Source organism: Humulus lupulus, chromosome 6 (genome assembly GCF_963169125.1).
Source record: "Humulus lupulus chromosome 6, drHumLupu1.1, whole genome shotgun sequence".
Taxonomy (NCBI): Eukaryota; Viridiplantae; Streptophyta; class Magnoliopsida; order Rosales; family Cannabaceae; genus Humulus; species Humulus lupulus.
In genome coordinates this window covers 166,684,048-166,703,545 of record NC_084798.1, presented here as the reverse complement: position 1 = coordinate 166,703,545, position 19,498 = coordinate 166,684,048, and the positions used below count along the sequence as shown (strand labels likewise).

The 19,498-nt window shown below is 31.7% G+C and overlaps 1 protein-coding gene and 1 pseudogene across 1 annotated transcript; both read right to left on the bottom strand.

The window, feature by feature from the left end:
• Positions 1-11,078: 11,078 nt before the first annotated feature.
• LOC133784290 (probable diphthine methyl ester synthase) lies at positions 11,079-12,437 on the bottom strand (annotated as a pseudogene).
• Positions 12,438-14,343: 1,906 nt separating this feature from the next.
• On the bottom strand, positions 14,344-15,825 carry LOC133785650 (uncharacterized). The gene is made up of 4 exons (XM_062224870.1): positions 15,700-15,825; positions 15,292-15,350; positions 15,067-15,203; positions 14,344-14,637 (listed from the first exon to the last, which is right to left on the bottom strand). Exons 1-4 carry the CDS (start codon positions 15,823-15,825, stop codon positions 14,555-14,557), a joined length of 405 nt encoding a protein of 134 aa, XP_062080854.1. The 3' UTR covers positions 14,344-14,554.
• Positions 15,826-19,498: the final 3,673 nt, after the last annotated feature.

Below are 19,498 nucleotides of genomic sequence, written 5' to 3'. Positions count from 1 at the left end.
TTGATCCAATAATGAAAGAACATGTTCAACGTATTCAAAATAGTGAAATTCATAATCATTATTTGTGATATAATATTCAAAATGAGTTGATACAATAATTGACAAGTGAAGTGAAAAATATAATTTTGAAAAAAAATAAAGAAGCAACATATTTTTCAGTTATACTTGGGGGTGTACACGATTTGGTTTTGTGCAATTTAGAAGAATTTTGAAACCAAACCGCTTATGTGGTTTATTCAAAATGAAAAATCAAACCAAACAATTAAAATCAAAATCAAAAAACCAAACCATAAATAAACAGTTTGGTGTGGTTTGGTTCGGTTTTAACCATATAACCAAATTATTAAAATTTTAAACTTTTTTTATTATAAAATAATTAACTAAATAATTATATTTAAATAATAATAATAATTTTAGCTTTACTTTTAAGACCTTAAAAGTCCACAAGAAGCTTATTGTCTTTGTTGTTGTAAGTGTAAGTATTTTGAATCATTTTATAGAAGTGAGAAAAATAAATATTTACTTTCTAAACAATGTGGGACTTTACAATTCTCTTTTTTTAGTTTTGGACACTTGTGCATGTATTAAATACTACTAAAAACATATCCTAAACAATTAAATTATTTTTCTTGGATGGTTTGGTAGACTTTATATTAACTTAAGTGTAGGGGTTCAAACCTTTGAACCATCATTTCTAAAATTATTTTTTTTAGAAAAAATCACAGTCCTGTCCGGTTTAATTGATTTTAAAAAATTAGAAACTGTGACCAAACCATTAAAGTTGAGCAGTCCGGTTAAACTGAACCATCGAAAACGGTTTCACCGGTTACGGATTTTGGCAGTTTGGTGCGGTGCAGTTTGGTTCCAAACCATGGTTTGTGGTTTATATGAACACCCCTAGTTATACTTGATTGTACTCCTGATGTAAGTCATCAAGGACAAATGTCTCTCATATTGAGGTGTTTAGATACTTCGTCTAGTCTAATAAAAGTGGAAGAATATTTTTTGGGATTCTTGAATGTGGATGATACTTCGAGAAATGGTTTCTTTGATGAACTTACAAATGAAATTGAAAATTTGAAACTTGACATAAATGATATAAGAGGGCAAGGATATGATAATGGATCTAATATGAAAGGAAAACACAAAGGTGTACAAAAAAGATTATTAGATATAAATCCTAGATCATTATACACACCTTGTGGTTGTCATAATCTTAATTTAGTACTTTCTGATGTTGCTAATTCTTGTGTTAAAGATGTATCATTTTTTGGTGTTTTACAACGCATATATTCATTATTCTCTTCTTCACCCAAACGATGGACGATATTGAAAAATAACATACCTACTTTGACTGTGAAATCATTGTTTGAAACTTGTTGGGAAAGTCACATTGAAAGTGTTAAGGCAATTAGACTTCAAACTCCAGCAATAAGAGATGCTTTGCTTGAACTTGCAGAAACAACTGAGTATTCTAAAATAAAGAGTGAAGCTAAAAGTCTAGTAAATTATGAATTAGAGAATTTTGAATTTTTTTTGGGCATGACTACTTGATATGAAATTTTATTTGTCGTCAGTTCAGTTAGTACATATTTACAAAGTAAAAACATGGACATTAACAAGGCAATAAAAAACACAAATGACCTCCTTTCTTATTTTGAAAATTATAGGGAAAATGGATTTGTAGCTGCTATGATTTCAGCTAAAGAAATTGCAACTGAGATGGAAATAGAACCTATGTTTTATGAAAAACGTGCAATTCGTAGGAAAAAGCAATTTGATGAAATTGTTGATGATGATATAATTAAATCCCTTGAAGAATCGTTCCAAATTGATTATTTCCTTTACATTATTGACCAAATTATTTGTTCACTTAAAAATAGATTTGAACAATTTCAATTGTATGCAAATATTTTTGGGTTTTTATTCAGTGTGAAGAAACTAAAAGTATTGGATGAAGATAGTTTAAAAATCATCGTTTAAATCTTGAGGATGTTTTAAAATTCAATGAATTTTCTGATATTGATGGTTTTGATTTGTTTTCAGGATTAAAAGCGTTGATGCAAATTTTTTCAAATGAAAATAGCAACTCAATTGAAATACTTGATTGCATAAAAAATATTGATTCTTTTCCAAATGCATTCATTGTTTATAGAATATTACTAACCATTATTCTAGTATCTGTTGCTTCTGCAGAGAGAAGTTTTTCAAAGTTAAAATTGATAAAATCATATTTAAGACCAACTATGTTGCAAAAACGATTGAGGGGGTTAGCTATGTTGTCTATCAAAAATAACTTCCTTGATAAACTTCATTACAATGATCTGATTAACAAGTTTGCATCTCATAAAGCAAGAAAGATACATTTTTAAATGATTCATTTGTTGTTATCTATTCTATTTTAATCATTGTGTTTATGTTGATGTTCTCATAAGATTTCAAGGCTTGAAGATTGTTTATTTTCGAAAAAATAGAGAAGAACAGCTTGTTGGATGAATGGATCTACACATTTATTTTTTATTTTTTAGGTTTATGTTGGTTTTGCTGTAATTATATTTAGAATATATGACATTTGATTCTTTTTCATTATGTTTAACAATATTTTTTGTTTGTTTTAATAAAAAGCCTCATTTTAAAGTTTGGCCCTAGGCCTCTCCTATGCTTGAGATGGCCCTGATCACCACAATAAAAAAGGGCTTTTACTTCAGATTTTATGCTAGATTCACTTTGGTTTTCGCTTAAATTCACAACTGCATTAGTTCGGGGCGAAGTAAAAAATAAATAAAAACCGAAGTGAAATATAAACTTTCTACTTTGGTTATTATGTAAAATTTGAAGTAGAAAGTGGGGATTCTACTTTGGTATTTACATAATAATCGAAGTAGAAAGTTGTGTACACTTCCTTGTTGTGCCTACTTCGGTTTTTTACATAATAACCAAAGTAGAAAGCCCCTTCCCTATTTTTTTTTGGAATGATTATTTATGATTATTTTAAAATGACTCAATTCTTAATTTATATATATATATATTTTTGGATAGTCTCAACTAATTGATTTAATTATCAATTAGAATTATCAAAGTTGACTAGGTCAATTTTGGATAGTTTCATAGAGTTATGTATTTTTTAGAAGAAAAGAGAAATTAGGGAAGATTTATTAATTAAGATAAATTGTTGTCTAAATTAATAAATAAGTTTAAATCAAGGTTCAAATTATGAATAATTAATTTGATAAAGGATTTAAATAATTATTTAATTAATTGAATCAATAGAAAATAATACATGCCTTGATTTTAAGTCCAATGGGCTTATAATCACACGAGAAATTTCACGGGCCTAAACCCCATGATAATTTCGACCTAGGGCTTTAAATTGGCTATTATTTTATTGATTTTTTAATTAAATTAAATAGCCTAATTGAGTCTATAAAAATAGTGCTTAGAGAGAACACGACAAAGAAGTTTAATCACTGGTATTCTGATAGTTTTAGATTCTCTCTAAACACAAGTCATTTTCTAAGCCTCTTAGTTATTTTCTCCTCTTCTCTCTGTATCTATCTCACGTTTTGAGAATTGCCCACACTAGTCTAGGTTATTCTAAGGATACATTGAAAGACTGTGAAGAAATTAGAAGAACGGTTCAGTTTCTTGATAATACTCAGTGACAAAAAGGATACAAGAGTTAGAGAAACTGGAGGGAGGACTCTTTCATTCCGCTGTGTATACTGTAAGTATTCTTATTTTTATTTCTCTTTGAATTCAATTTTAGAAACAGGTTCTAGGTTATCTCATATTAATTTGTTTAATATTAGATCTACTTGAAAATAAACAAAGATCCTGTATAAAGTTTCCAACAGAAAGTTCGCCGCTAATATATCATCAGATATTTTTTTTTAATTTACCATATTATTAGCGGCAACATGTCTACTATTAGGGGTGAAAAATTCGCCCCTAATAAATTTAAAAAATACCCAGAAAAAATGTGGGAATTTTCCCATCAATTTTTTCATCTGATTATTAGCGACGACTTTTTCACTATTAGCGGTGACACATGTTACCGCTAATATAAGTGGCGACTAATCCCCATGATATCACCCATCTTCTTCATTTGTCGCCTCTCCCACCCCCAAACTCCTCTGCAACCCTAGCCCAGCCCAGCCCAGCCGCCCTCACCCAAAAGCACCGCCCTCACCCAAAAGCATCGCCCCCCACCCTGAAACCCCATCCACCCCACCCCGAATCCTCGTCCCCCCGACCCCCACCCTGAAGCCCCTCTGTCTCCACCCAATGCTACCCGACGTTGCTACCTCGACGTGCCTCTGATCTAGCTGCCACCTCAACGATACCCCAGATCGAGCCGCGACCTGTTGGGTTTTATGCCCTTAATAAAATCATATTTCTTATGTAACATGTTATTATTATCAATAAAAGAATTAGAAATCATTTTGTTCATTCAATTGCATTGTTCACTTATTTTATTACATGTTTATTCAATAAATACAAACATTCATAAAATCCCGAACATATGGATAGTTACAATTATAGTGACTAGGTCACAGTGGATTATAGTTGTAATTATATGTTCAAAAGTAGGAGTCCTAAGATTAGATCAGTGCATTGAATTTTCACTGATTAGGAAATGACCATATGATCTACTTACACATTCGGGGTGTGATGTCTTGTCCAAGACATTGACGAAGTAGATATGATCGGATGTATTTGGTTACATCGGACTAGGACCGATATTGATTATTGATTTATAAATAAGTATCGTTGTTATTGAATCTAATCAATGTAACAACGATGACCATAGGTTAGGTCAATCTTAATTCTGAGTAGTAATATTCTACTAATTATATTATTTAAATCTTTTGACTTGTTCGTTACCAGCTTACCCTACGGTCAAGCCCATACTTACATCTTGGAGATTTAGTAGTGTAATTGAGTTGGAGTATTATTCATATATATAAAATTTATAACTTTTGTATGAGAAGTGAAAAGATAATTTCCTCAATTGCTTTGTTCAAAAGGTTAAGTGATTGAGATCTCATTTCTGTGATTAAGTTCACGGAAATATCATTTATAAGGAACTTAGTGGGGGTTAATGATGAAATCCTAATGAGGGGTAAAATGGTCATTTTCACCCAGCTCGTTAGTAAGTCATCGATAGAGGATTGACTAACTGTAATGGTTATAATAATGGATAACGTATTTATGATTTGGAAAATACGTTCTATGAATTCAAGACTTCAATTCCGAGTCTATAGTGTAGTCATGAGGAATTAATGAGGTAGTGAAATTATTCGTAAATAAATTTATGGTAACTTATTTGAGCTTGATTTCATGGATCCATGGTCCCCGCATCAACATTGAGTAAATCATCTAGAATGCCTCAATTAATTCATTTAATTATCAATTAGAATTTTTTTAAGTTGACTTGGTCAATTTTAGAAAATTTACAGAGATATGAGATTTAGAGAATAAAAGAGAATCTTTGGGTAAAATTATTAATATTGATAAATTGGTGTCAATATAAATAAATAAAATTAAATCAAGTTTCAAATTATAATTAGTTAATTTGAATAAAGATTTAATTAATTAATATTTTGAATTTAGGCCCAATTGGGATTTAAATTCAAAATAAGGGTATTGGGCCCAAGTCCATTTGTGGGAGCCCAAGGCTTTTATCTTTTTTTTTTATTATTTTAATTAATTCAAATTTAAATAAATCCCATTAAGTTGTCTATATAAGGAATATGATAGTTAGGGTTTCCATAAGTCAGTCTCAAATGATTCATTAGGTAATTGAAAACCTAGACACTCTAATCCTTTCTTAGCCACTATCTCTTCTTCTCTTCTTGATCTCTATCTCATGTGTTGAGAACCAGCCCACACTAGTTCTAGGTTGATCAAAGGCTTGGTGCGGAAGACTGTGTTGCTAATCTAATTCAATCTTTTGATAATATTCTGCTATAGAAAGGAATCAAGGGTTAGAGATATTGAAGGAATGAGTTGTTTCAGTTCCGATACGTATTCGTAAGTTTCTACATCTTTGTGTTTATGTTAATTTACTAATTTGATGTTCATATGTATGTCATGTTATTCTATGTTTCTATTATGTGTTTAGAAAAATAATAGGAAGCATGCATCTAGATTTAAATTCCATAATCCTACACTATATATATATATTTTTACAGTTATATATATATATTTTTTCCTTATTTTTCAGTTTTTATATATATATATATTTATTTAATATATAACTGTTTTATTTATTTAATTATTTATTTATATATATATAAATTCGTGTGTATGTGTGTATAAATATATATATATTTGGTTATGTTTATATATATTTTATATGTGTATATATATCTGTGTGTGTATATATATTTGATTTTTAAAACTTTTTGTTTTATTTTTATTTTTTTAATTTTTTTAATTTATTTGTTTTAAGTTTTATGATTTTATTTGTCAGGTATTTATGTATATATATGTACATGTCACTACAAGAAAAAATGATTTTAATAACACCAAAAATGTGTTATCAAAACATATCATAACACTTTTTGATGTGTTAAGACCGACTATGTTATTGTAGGTCAGGGTACTTTACATAACAATTTATCATTGTTATATAAATGTGTTCTTATACTGTCAACGATAACACACTTTTTGTAACACTTTTTTGTGTTATATAATGAAGTTTGCATTACAAAATTCTTTACTTATAAAATGTGTTATTGTAATATATATTATAACACATTTTTTGTATTATTTTAATATTTAGATAAGTTTAAATTCTCATTATATATTCATTTATATAACACCAATTTATTCTATTCTATTATATTTTTATTTTTTATTTATATAATTAAAATTAGCTTTCTAATATATACTAGCATCATCAAATGAACTTGATTTTCAAATAACAAAAAGTAAAAACATTCAACATTGTATTAACAATACACAAGTTAGTTTAAAACATTCAACATTGTATTAACAATCCACAAATTAGTTTTAAACATTCAACATTGTCATCAACAACAAAATGTTCTTTAAGTATTCAAGTAGTCTTAAATATTCAACATATTCTACTACTTTCAACACAAAATATTCTACAGCTGCCCAACACAAAGCCTTCAAAATTAAGTATCATTTTCTATTTCACTTGTCACATCTGCAAAATAAATAAAGAAATATTTTATTGTTATTATCTAGCATCACAAATTACTTCAAGAAAAATGCTATGGAAATTATTTCCAAGAGAGGACACCACATACAAAATAATGAATTCACAACTACACCAAAGCAAACAAATAAACCAAACACTAAATTATAAGACATTGATTCTTTTTTTAGTATGAAAGCATGTGTTCATGTATATGTGTGAGAGAGAAAGAGAGGAAGGAAAAGATAGAGAAGTTAAACAAAATTTATATATGTACCATACTAATCCAACCATAACAATGATAAAATTGTTGAGATTAGCTTTTGGGACCTAGCAACAATAAAAAAGAGATAATAGTGATAAATACTGAAAACAAAAATTATTAACATGCTACTGTACAAATTGAAGGCACCAAAATCACCCTTCATGAGTCAAAGTTTGCCATAATCTATACAAGAGATTGTGAAATAAAGAATTTGATTGTAGAGTGCATAACAATAAATCAACAGACCTCGTGAGCTACTATAGAATCATAGAAGAATATAATATTTTGATCCTAAATTATTATAAACTCACTCTTTATCAACATAACTCAAGAAAAATTAAAATTTAAGCATGTCATGCTATTGAAAACATCTTCTCCAATATAAAATATCATCCAACAATGCCTACATGAATGCAAGCATCATCTTAAGTCCAGCCATTCAGAACCCTTTAATAGTCAGTGTACCTAGTATAAGAGGATGATATTGAAAGTGATTGAATCCTTTAATAACCTGCCAAGAACACCAACAAAAAGAACTAGAAAAAAGAACAAACACAAACAAGAAATAATGCCAGAAACAGAAACAAATCACAAACTTTAATGAATGATAGAAACAGTAGTCAAAAGAACACCACAATATACATGGTTTAGTAGAATTGGCCTATGTGAGTTTTCACTATGATCATTCTAGAATAATTACAAGGCTTCAGTACAAAGAGAAAAGTTCTCAGTTTTAGCTTTCTTTGAACAAGCTTCTCACAAGAACTCCAACCTCTATAACTCACTGAACTCTCTCTTTCTCTCTTCTTTTTCTCTTAGTGCTCTCTAAATCTGTGATAATGAAAGGTTCACTTATATACGTGCACCAAAATACAGAAGAACCAACCCAAAAACAAAACTAAAAAATCAACTTAACTAACTCTACAACTGAACCAAAGTAAGTGAACTTGAGGAATCTTGTTAAAATAGTTATGGTCACTAGCTGTTTTAACCACTTTTTGATAGCCTAGATAACCACATTGCGAGACATACACAACATATATGTTATAGTGATTCTTCTTATTACATGTTGACATAATTCTTTAGTGCTAATAGTTTCTGCAACATGAAGTTTCTCAAATTTTCAGAAGCAAATAATGCAATGATAGCCACAACTCGATCATAAGCAAATAATGCAATGATAGCCATAATCAATTGCTTAGCATCTGACTCGGGTACATGTGATAAAAAGAAAGGCTGCCAAAGAAAAATAAAAAGAATATGCTAACAATTGAATGTCGTTCTCTATTTTTCTACCATGTTATCAAACTATTAAATGCTCTTCACATGCACTAGCAATCATATTTTAATGAAATTTAGTGTTAAATTAAAAACAAGAACTATATTAAATAATATGGTAAGAATGTCTTGCTTGCATGTCTCTAACCAAATTCATCCACACACTGTCAAAGTGAACCAAAATCAAAATCTATAAGAATTTGTATTATTCAAGAAATAAATACAAGAAAAACTAAACTAGAACCAGATAGGTTATATACCTAGAACCAGACTTTTGTAAAAGTTGCTATTCATTGTTTTCCACTAATACCACTTGTAAGTTTGATAAATAAATTTTCTAGAGTAGCAAAGAGGTCATCAATCACTAGTCTCTAAAATTCATCAGTATGGTAGGTTTATTTAGATATTAAAGGCTAATTTATTTTGCAACAGTCCTTTTTAAGGGGTCTACTCACTAAGAGGCAATAGCAAACAAAAACATTGAAGCGTTCGAAGTGAAGTATGATACATTTAAACAATCCAAAAAGCAAAGTATCTAGAACTATTTCATGACATGACATTATCCCCAGATTGGTGTGTTTTGTGTAAGAAGAATTCTGAAAATGCAGATGACTTGTTCTTCCACTGCCCGGTCTCAACCCAAGTTTGGTACAATAATTTGGAAGAATTTAAAATGGTCTGGTGTGTTCCAGCAAACTGTCTAGGTGCCTTTTGTTTCAGGTGAGCGGCTCAAAGGCGAAGAAGACTCTTTGGCAGATTGTAGTAACAGCTATCTGTTGGGTTATTTGACTAGAGAGGAATAAGAAAATCTTTGAGGAAATGGAAAACAGGGTGGAGAAATTTGGGATAAATTTATAATGAGTGGTGCTCTTTCGGTCCACTCAAATAAGGACTTCAAAGACTTTTGATTCACAGATTGGTTGATTCAAATAAGGACTTCAAAGACCTTTCATAAATGAAGATAAATCAAATTCCATAGCATACACTAAAGACAATATTATTTATATCTTTTTTGCTAAACTCGTATTAAAAATAAAAATCATCTTTTTAAAATCTTAACATGCATTGCCATCTGATATTAAAGTAGACTCATAAACTATATACCATTGGAAAAAAATCAATTTTTTTCATGACAGTAATGATGAATACACAAACTCTCATTTTTTCTTTTTCTTTTCCTTATTCTTTTTTTTTTTAAAATAACAATTCTTCTCTTTCTAATGCCAAGTTTTGTCTTCTCGTTGTACATAAATTCCAATCAAAAGTGATTGGTCTGTTAGGATACAAATGCTCATTATAAAGATCATAAAAGGTGCAGCTGAAAAAATAAAAGTGAAAACTTACCAGGAAAACCAGCATAGATTGCTGCCGTTCTGCATTATGTTGCTCTTTGTGAACCAGGTGGCAAAACAGTACCAGCAACTATATCCCCAACTTCACTTGGGTCCAAATTTGTTTTCTCTATCATGCCCTAAATTGTATATTAATCACATATAAGAAAGAAAGAAATAAATCAATAATCCTGTGTATATAAGCCAAATTAGAACAAAATCATATACAGTAATGGTATTACAAGCCAAAATCAATGGGTTGGTTACCTTTAAAACAACTATAAGTAAATCATCAGCTGGAGTATCCTTAAACCCTCCTCGCTTAGCTTTGCAAATTGGAGTCTGGTGAGCCCTATTTGCGAAAATTTTCAAAGGAAAAAAAACTACATAAAAATATTAACAAACGCTTAAAACAAATCAAATATTCATTTTGTTGAAGCAAGAAATTTACGCCACAATCACTATATCGTCTCCAAGAAATTTTACCTGATAGAACCTACTACCACATCAAGGGTTGTCTTCATCTAAAGGAAAATTAAAATTAAACTTCATGAAAATTTAATGACTGACAACATTTAGCTACATCAGTCTCACTGTTTAGTAAGATTTCTTATGTCTTAAAATAAGGTGTCAAAAAAGCAATTAATAAGATTCTTACTGTTGATTTTCTCCTCTATCTCCAAATTCAAAGAGTAAATTTAAGAAGAAGATGAAAGGAAACAACAAACAAAGAATAAACATTTTTCTGAAACAGAATGGACCACAGTTCTATATAAAAGGCATCATATTGCAACTTCAGTCAATAAATCAGCTGTTAAAAAACATCAACGAATTAAGAAAATATTGAATTCAATAAAAACATTGTCTAATCATAAAGCATAAATAATGATTGTTAGAATGATTTAGAGGGATTGAAAACCAAATAATTAAAACGAAACTAAGATATACCCAATTACATTTGATCAAAATGGAAAGTAATCAAGATATAATATAGAATTTGTAAATAATTTTGACTGAACTCACCTCACCTGAGTTGGTTTTACCAATGGCCTGATCTGGAAGAAAGCAAAAATAGAATTCACAATATTAACAAATAAACATTACTGCCAAAGAAAATATTGTTGATGACTAACCTATAGGAAATAAGCAAATGAAAACTTTGCACTCAAAATCACAAGCCAAAACAGCAAATACTTGCAAAAGTTAAAATATCCATATTGACCTTCCATTCAAATTAAAAAAAAAAACTAATTTTAAAAATCATTTCATAGGAAAAAAAATGACTAGTTAACCAGAAATAGGCAAAGAGTATGTAGACCATGATTCCGGTTGCTTTGAATTTTCTCATAGAAGCTGTCTAGTCTCCAGGTTTCAGTAAATAATGGTATTGACACTGTCTCTCCACAACGGTAGAGCTGCAACCCACAAATTCCAATGGCATTCATCACCGAAGCATTGTGTATTACTTTGACAACAATACCCAATTTCTTTGCCCGAACAACAAGATCAGTGTGAGTTATTGCTCTGAGTAGGAAATCCATATGTAAACATGAGGAAGAATAGAGGGAAATTTTAAGTAAATTGAACAAAGAATCGCATGTATATAAATGTCATATTTGGAAAGTAAGATTGAATAAAGATTAGAGAAAATTTTGAATCTTAAAACCTAATTAATCCAACTACAATAGGATAATTTAATCTCATTGAGAAACTTGAGAAAAAAAATTATAACTTTGTCTCAAATTAGTCTTTATCCAATCCAAAACTACTTGCCAAACATGACCAAAATGAATAAAAACGAACAGTTACAATCTAAGGACTTTCAAAATTCCTTGTGCAGCTAAGTAAGAATATTTATGATCACAATTATCTTCTTCTACATATCCATGGAATTTGAGATGGCCCAAATCAGCAATGCATATATACATACATGTAACATTCATCTAATGAGGAAGAAATGATATAATTTCTAATATAAACAAGAAAAAAAAATCACAAAGAAAAGCAAAACAGAAAATTGAACATACCCAAAAGGGTCGCCAACTACAAGGAAAGCCACATCAGAAACACGAGCAGCTGAGAGTATTTCATTGGCTTTTTCCTCAACCATTTCTCTATCGGCAAGAATCACTGGCCTTCCATAAAGTTTTTCCTGACCAATGAAAAAATAAATTAATCAATAAAGTTGTTAGCTTTGGAAATTGGTGCAAAAGAAAGTAACCAAATTGAAGAGAAAGAAAAAGAAGTGTACCAGGGTAGAAAGGCCATCTGAAGAGATACCGAAAGAGAGAAGAGAAGTATAAGCTTGGATGTAGACCTTGTCGCATTGCTTCACTGCCTCTAAGCCTCAAAGAGTTATGTCTCTCTCGTCACCCAATCCCACTATGTACAACATCTCTCTCTTTCTCTTTCTCTCTCTCTCTCTCTCTCTCTCTCTCTTTCTCTCTCTCTCTCTTCTGCTAAAAAAATTAATACAACTTTATTGTTTGCTTCTCAACACTACTGAATTTACACTATTGAGGACACAGAACCATATTCAATCCATAATGCTTTAGAGGTGAGAGAAGTTGAATTAAAAAGTCTACAAGAAGTCCTAGATAGGCTTTGCTTTGGAAATAAATCATATGAGACAAGAGCTATGGAGTGGGACTTGTTAAATAGAGTAAAAACTCACATGTCAATTATAGCAAAGTGTAATGAGATATGGAAGAGTGAGTAAAGAGAATCAAAATTCTACTCTGCTAATACCATTAAAACCAAACACATAAAACACTGTCTCTAAGAGAAGCACATAAAACACTATCTCTAAGAATCATTATTAATTATTAATTAATTTTTATTTTTGATTAAAAAAATACAAAACATAGGGAATTTATAGATAATTATTAATATATAAAGTAATCCATGGTCAAAATTTAATGAACAAGTTAAATTTGATTATTATTTTGCTGATAAATTGAACCAGTGACTAATACAATTTAAAGAAGTACACATATATACTAAAATGATATAGTCCCATCATTTTTTATGACTTTGCAGTCAAAAATAAGAAGTTGAATTCAACTGGGGGGTCAGAAACTCTGAACTTGGTAGATTAACTAGAGACTAAAACAAAACAAAACTCATCAACTATTATATTATTGACCAGTTATAATAATATGAGTTTGAACGATTCAAGGAATCCCCTGTTTGGTCCATATTCATTTATCAATATTTCATGTGGAAAAGAAGAAATAGATGATGATCAATATGGCTGGAAAAACATGGTTGAGGTGGCTTTATTGACGAGAATTGTTCAAAATCTGTACAAAGGTATCTCACTGCATGCATCACTCTATTATACTTGGATTTTCTACATGCATAGCAATCTTACATTCATGAATACATGCATGATGGATGGTTCTTATTTTCTATAAGGTTCAAATAATGTATGGCATATATATTGATATGTATATTCAACATGACAGTGCTTCTATGCAAGACATAAACTAGTCATAAGTGTACTTACTTCTCATCGAATATGAGAATTTATTACAAGACTTCCATGATCCAAGATTCGTGGAAATTGAACCTACAAAAACCAAACACATCAAAGTTAAGTCAGGAGATAAAATAAACCTAATATCCCAAAACTCAAAGGTAATGTGAAATAATAGATAAAAGTGGAAGAGCCAAAACAACAAACATTGTGAAGACAAAATATATACACAAATCTTAGATTTACAGTTTTTTTATATTTGAAATAGAGGGGGATCCATAGCAAGAGCATGCATATGTTGACCTTATATACATTAAGAGAATCTTAAACCATCATAGATTAAGAGAATCATAGTTCAATAAACTGACCTCCGATTTTCCAATCAAAAGAAAGTTGTTGAAAATCTCATAAATGGTTTCTTGAACATCTCCTTGGTTAAATATTAGGCCTCACCTTAAGCATCTACTGATGTTGCATCGGGTAGTTCTATCAAACCAAAATAAAAAAAATCAGACAAACTCTAAACAAGGTCTATATATAACAAAGCATTAAATCCTCATATACATGAAAAACAAGGAGCAAAGAAATGAAACATCATGAATAGATTCAACTAAAAAGATACCAAAAATCACCAAAGTAATGTAAAATTATTGTATTTAAATCAGCAAGTAAACATTTTTTAGGCAAAAATCCCTCTTGTCATCATTTTGGTGGGCATAATATGGTTGGATAAAAATATGATTATCTTTGCTGATTACTTTTATGGGAAATACAATTTACTAAAGAGCACAGTAAAAGCATATATGCAAGTGAAAGTAGCACATTGAACTAAAAAAGGTCAGACACCAAATAAGCAATTTGATTATTCACTTGTCTAGAACATCAACTAAATAATAGGTATAAAGGAAGCAGAGTACAAATTTGGATATTTTCTTTGTCACTTGGCGACAACTGAGATTTGAGATAGCCACTTTTCTGCAATATCTTTACCCTGGTTCCATTCCATGACAAAACTATATAAGAATACAGGTCTTTCAAAGTTCAGGCATGCCTCGCCCTATTTTTGCATCATAAGTCTTCTCCATCACAACATCCATTGGAGTATCCTTTGGACCAGCTGAAAAACAAGTTAAAGAAATTGTCAACAGTAGGATATGAATTGGGGGTCTCAGAAACAAACTTGGAGTCACAATCTGGCAAAGTCAATTGGAATGAAAAATTACTACAAGGTCACGGGGAGCAATCTAGATATCTTTAATTCATCTTTTGATTACAGGATACAATAGTTCGATACTTATTATATATTTGTATATATAGACAGCAAATACTTTGGCTAACTTGCTCGGAATCTAAGGTTATGTGCAAAGTGATAACCATATCAGCCATGAGTCTATCGTATTCTTAGTATGCAACATCTTAGCAATTGCAAAATTGAGGCAGTGAATCCATGCTCAAATACCTCGTGACACGGAAAATATCAAGAGGAGAGTCATATTTTACTACAAGGAAAAAGAAAAAGAAGAGCGTAAAATATTAGAGTAAGTACCAACTATAGGCCTTGGCGTAGTCCTTATCTTCAATATCTCAGGATGAGGAATAATGGATCCTGATGCACCCAGGCCTCTGGATACTCTTACTTTGGTTCCATCTTCAAGATACTTAATCCCAACTTTACAAGGCTTCCTGCAAAGAAAACACTAATCTCCACTTACAAACATGGAAGAGTGAAAACTGAAGGGTTCTTCAAATAGAATTGAAGGCAGTCACATACCCTGTGACTAGATAAATAACTTGAACATTTGAAACATGAAGATGAGCTTCAACCTTAAATAGGGAAGAGAATATTCATCAAAAAAATTAGCAATAAATTTACTTAGCTGCAAATTTCTCTAGAATATTCATCAATATCCATAAAATCGACACTCAAAACCTTATTAAAACAATAACATCTCTAAAACAAATGAGTCATCGACAACAAAAATCCAAAGTTTAAAGCAATAATAAAGCCATAAACCCAGTTCCCCTGAAATTAAAGCACCAAAACCATAGTTCTTGAACCTTAAAGTGTTCAGGGACTGATGAGGAGAAGCCGAGAGGTGTCACAAACCCAAATCAAAATTCCCCTTTTTTTAGTTTATCAAAAAATAAAATAAAATAAAAATAAAAATAAAGATAAGACCTTGGGTGCGAGATTGATCTGGTAAACGAGATTAACTTTCTTGCAAAGTTGTTTACCCTCTTCGGTTTCGAAGTGATGCTTCATCAAATCGAACAAAGTCTCTGCCTTGAACTGACCATTCACCATTTTATTCACTCTCTTCGATCACAAATTGGGGAAGAAAGAGCATGCAATTCAAGTGGAGAGAGTGCTACTCTAGCGTGGTGTGCTCCAATAGCTCGTGCGATGGAGAGGGTAGAAAGACTCTGGGAGAGAGAGAGAGCGAGAGAAAGAATGCGTCATTAGGGATTGGGTTTTGCGATAATAGGGCTAGGCTGAAACCATGGGTTTCACTCCATTTTAACATTACCCAGCAATTTTTTTTTTGTTTCCCTCCCTTTTAAGTTTACCGCTTTCTTAGTTTCCTATTATAATACTTTTCCAATTAGCTTATAAGTATGTATTATAGAAAATGATTTTTGGTGTAGTGTGTGTATATATGTGCATGCGTATATACATGTCTATGAATATGTGTATATATATGTATGTGTGTATATGTGTAAGTATATAAATATATATATGTGTGTGCGGTGTATATGTATAAATGAGTGTAAGGTGTATATATATGTATTTGTTATATGTGTTTTTTTAGATGAGTTATAATTTTTTTGTTTTGCTAACTTTGTTTTTTTTTAGAAAATAAATAGGAGTAAATTTTGGAGCCTTTTCATTTGGAGCATTTTCTTGTGGATCATTTTATTAATTGGTATGTGTTTTTTATTTCTTGTATTATTATTATTATTATTATTATTTACTAATGTTATATGAGTTTGAATATCCTAAATATTCATCCATAGTGAAGTAGAATATGAGATACATATTGTGTGCTGCGGTGATAATGGAAGGTTATGAACTTGTATGTATTAGTGAAATAGTATCTGTGAAATTTTTGTGTGCTGCGGAGATATTAGGAAGAAACTTATAGTGTGTTGTTTGAATTGTTTTGTTCAACTATTTAAAAATGGCAAGGTCTTTAGTATAAGGGAGATGCTGCCCAATTTTGTCTAGATTTATAGGGTCGGGGGTTGGGATAGTGTTTTATAGGGTCGAGATAGGGTCGTGGGTCGGGAAGGACTTTATAGGGCCGGAATAGGGTCAGGGGTCGGGATAAGGTCTTTATACGGTCGAGATAGGGTCTTTATAGGGTCGGGGGTCGGGATAGGGTCTTTATAGGGTCGGGGGTCGGGATAGGGTCTTTATAGTGTCAGGTGTCGGGATAGGGTCTTTATAGGGTCGGGGGTCGGGATAAGGTCTTTATAGGGTTGGGGGTCGGGATAGGATCTTTATAGGGCTAAGGGTCGGGATAGGGATAGTATCTTTATAGGGTCGGGATAAAGTCTTTATAGGGTCGGGGGTCGGGATATGGTATTTATAGGGCAGGGGGTCGGGATAGTGTCTTTATAGGGACGGAGGTCGGGATAGGTTATTTATAGGGTTGGGGGTCAGGAAAATGTCTTAATAGGGTCGGGATAGGGATATGGTCTTTAATGTTATTATTTTTTATAATAAAAAATTGTTATTATTTCTAAGAACAAAAAAACTATTATTATTTACCGTAGATGGCGATTGATAAGAGTTATACGAAATTGAGAAATCATCCATGTGATGATTATTGGATTGGTCTCCGAAAGTTCATTAATACGGCATCACAACACAACAGAGTTATGAACAGTGGATTTACCATGGGGAAGTCGAGGAAGATGTTGATGAAGAAAGGTTGGATGAGAATGAGCCCGTAGATGAGATGCGAGATGTCGTTGACGATTTCCTTTTACCGGACAATTCTGAAGAAGCTAACAGGGGAATGGGTCAGTACTATGACGAGTTATTCGACGAGATTGAAGTTGAGTTGTATCCGGGTTGTGATTGGATATCATTGCTGAACTTTTTAGCTAAGTTGATGCACTTAAAAGTGACGGGGGAGATACCAAACAACACATTTGATGAATTGTTGAAGTTATTAAAGTTTGCAATTCCTAAGGAAAACAAAATTCCAACATCCCACTACGAGGCTAAAAAAATGAGTAAATTATGGTTGGGATACCAATCAATACATGTGTGTAGATATGATTGTTGCTTATTTTTTAATGAGCATGCATCTAAAGATTCATGTCTGTTGTGTGGGAGTAGCAAGTGGATAAATGAGAAGAATAAAGGGAAAAAGGTTCTGCATAAGGTGATGCGTTATTTTTCGTTGATTCCTCGATTAAAAATATTGTACAGTTCAAGACATACAACAGAAGAAATGCTATGGCATCATACTGGGAGATCGAAAGAAGAGGGAATGATTCGTCATCTGGTTGATTGGTTAGCATGGAAGGATTTTGACACCAGTCATCCTGATTTTGCAAGAGATCCTAGAAATGTTCGTCAGGGCTTGGCTGCCGATGGGTTTAATCCATTTGGCAACATGAGTTTATTGTACAACATGTGGCCTGTTGTCTTACGAACTATAATCTTTCACCCTAGCTTTGTATGAAGGACCATTATTTCACATTGACTCTTCTTATTCCTGGGCCAAAATCACCAGGTAAGGACATGGATGTATTTTTGAGGTGATTGGTGGACGAGTTGAAAGAGCTATGGATTAACAGGGTGGAAACTAGGGATGGTATAAATAACAACATGTTCAAGATGCGTGCGTCCCTTTTGTGGACGGTGAACGATTTTCCTGCTCGAAGTAGTTTATCTGGATGGAGTGGAAAGGGTTACAAGGCTTGTCCTACATGCAACGAAGATGCATCCTCTATCCAAGTGATTGGTAAGACATCTTATGTTGGTCATAGATGATTCTTAACCAGTAATCATCGGTGGAGAAAGGATACTCAATTCGATGGAAAAGTTGAGAGAAGATGTCCTCCAAGAAAGTTTACTTGTTAGGATATCTAAGATCAAGTTAATGCTCTACCACCTCAAGTCCTGGGGAAACATGAGAGGTTTGGAGGTTTGAAACAAAAAGAGGTGCAGAGGACAGTAACTGGAGAAAAAAAAGCATCTTTTATGAACTTGACTATTGGAGTACGAACGAATTAAAAGACAACATAGATGTTATGTATGTTGAGAAGAATGTATATGACAATGTCCTTGGTACTATCTTGAATAACGATAAGTCCAAAGACACTACAAATGCAGGACATGATCAGAAGAATATGGGAGTTAGGGACGCATTGTGGACATATGAAGATCAGAATAAAAAGTTAATGAAACCACATGCTCCTTACGTGTTGACTCCTGAAGATAGGCGAGAATTTCTTCAATTTCTAAAAGGTGTTAAACTGCCAGTTGATTTTTTCTCGAACTTGAAGAAGAAAGTGACTAATAATGACTCAAATATCATTGGGTTGAAGTCACATGGTTGTCATGTGATAATGCAACGATTACTTCCAGTGGGTATCCTCAAGTTTCTTCCAGAATCTATATCAGGAACCATAATGGAACTATGCAATTTCTTTAGACAATTATGTTCCCAGACCTTGAATGTAAATGATATGGAGAAAGCTCAAAGGGAGATCATTCATATCTGAAGTTGATTTTTCGTCCAGCTTTTTTTGACATAATGATACATTTGGTCTTACATTTTCCATAAGAGGCTTTATTGGATGGGCCGATATTTATGAGATGGATGTATCCTTTTGAAAGATACGTGAAAAAATTAAAAAACTACGTCAAGAATAAAGCTCATCCTGAAGGGTCCATAGTTGAAGGATATGTAGCAGATGAGGCTTTAACATTTTGTTCCATGTATTTCAAAGGCGTGGAA

What these genes read in the sequence shown, in the direction of transcription:
- LOC133785650 (XM_062224870.1), bottom strand. Translation starts at nt 15,825, where the DNA reads ATGGTGAATGGTCAGTTCAAGGCAGAGACTTTGTTCGATTTGATGAAG. An exon ending in GTTATTTATCTAGTCACAGG is followed by an intron (nt 15,204 to 15,291) that starts GTATGTGACTGC and finishes TTTTCTTTGCAG; the next exon opens with GAAGCCTTGTAAAGTTGGGA. An exon ending in TACGCCAAGGCCTATAGTTG is followed by an intron (nt 14,638 to 15,066) that starts GTACTTACTCTA and finishes CTTGTTTTTCAG; the next exon opens with CTGGTCCAAAGGATACTCCA.